The following is a 1,331-nucleotide window of genomic DNA, read 5'->3' as shown; positions in this document are numbered from 1 at the left end:
CTAGTAGTATGACATTTATTAGGAATAAAGACTTCTGAGTTCTGGTGCATTTGTGCATGCGGGGGTCATTATGCTACCGCTATGTGGTATCTAGTCTTTTTCCACTTAAAGCACTGGACTGAACTGTAATGTTGTTTTTGTTTCTCAACTTTTTTACAGGCTAAAATTAAACCAAACCATTTTGTCACAGAGCATTTTCTACTGTGACATTTCTCTCCATCTTAACTTGTCCCAAGTGCCAGACATTTTACTGTAATCCTGCTTGGATCACTCTGACCACCCGACCTTTCAACAACACACATCTTTTAAGAACCAGCAGCTTAAACAACGAGGTCACAAACTGTGAATTAGGTGCAATCTTCATTTGCAAGCTTTGCCGACAAATAACCAATGTGATGGCCATATAATTTACACTCGCATGACTTTGGGAAACACAAACAGGCTTTTTATTTGTTGACCTGTGAAATCTGGCAGATTTGCACTGACTAAACACTGAAAAGCCACTGCACAACAAGAAGGGTACACACAGCTGAGTGACACGAAGAGGTGAACAGCAAAAATATGAAAACGAGATGCAAGCACAGACACGTATCCTCACCTCTCCCACCATGCCGTTCCAGGTTCCGTTGATCTTCTTGCCGTGTTTTCCATTAGTGACCAAGTAAAGGTCGTACGTAAATTTGACTGACTTGGCGATTTTCTTCAAGATGTCAATGCAAAATCCCTTACAGCAGCGCTTGATGTAGATCCCTGTCTCCTTCGTCTGATTACTGCACAGACAGACAGAGAAACAATATTTCATCCAAACGGTACATCTGTCTGAACTGGCGTCTCTGATCCTGAGTGGGATTTGGTGTTTTTATCATTCTCACACAGACGAAGTGTGAAATGCTTCTACCTGCAGCGCCTTAAAGCTGCCAACATCATTTTATAATGAAGATTTTTAGTAACATGTCATGTTTTTATTCTCATTTTTGCTTTAGTCAGAGCCTTATCAGCAAGCCTGATCAAATTCTTGGTTCCCTAGCCCCTCTTTTATCAGTTAAGAATCTTGGTGTAATTTTTGGCAGTTGTTTGAAATTGGATAAGCAGGTGAACTCTGATGTGAAATCAAGCTTTTTTCATCTGCGCCTTCTAGAAAAGGTAAAATCTAGCTTTTGTATCCAAGATTTTGAGAAACTTATTCATGCATTCATTTCTACATACTGAGATTACTGTAACTCATTATACAAAAATATGGACCAATCTTCTTTACAACATCTCCAAATGATTCAGAATGCTGCAGCTCGACTCCTAACTGGAACCAAGAAACATGATCATATAACTCCAGT

At 39.6% G+C, this 1,331-nt stretch overlaps 1 protein-coding gene across 1 annotated transcript in view; it reads right to left on the bottom strand.

Moving 5' to 3' along the window:
• The window catches only part of LOC106520716 (glutamate receptor ionotropic, NMDA 2B), a gene marked incomplete at its 5' end in the record, with an annotated part of 38,626 nt that extends 37,856 nt beyond the window's left edge, over positions 1-770 (bottom strand). The window contains 1 exon segment of the mRNA XM_014012941.1: positions 599-770. Coding sequence (XP_013868395.1) covers positions 599-770 — 172 coding nt within the window.
• Between the last annotated feature and the right edge of the window lie 561 nt (positions 771-1,331).

This window comes from Austrofundulus limnaeus, unplaced genomic scaffold, assembly GCF_001266775.1.
Source record: "Austrofundulus limnaeus strain Quisiro unplaced genomic scaffold, Austrofundulus_limnaeus-1.0 Scaffold96, whole genome shotgun sequence".
NCBI lineage: Eukaryota > Metazoa > Chordata > Actinopteri > Cyprinodontiformes > Rivulidae > Austrofundulus > Austrofundulus limnaeus.
This window is presented reverse-complemented; position numbering and strand designations above follow the sequence as displayed.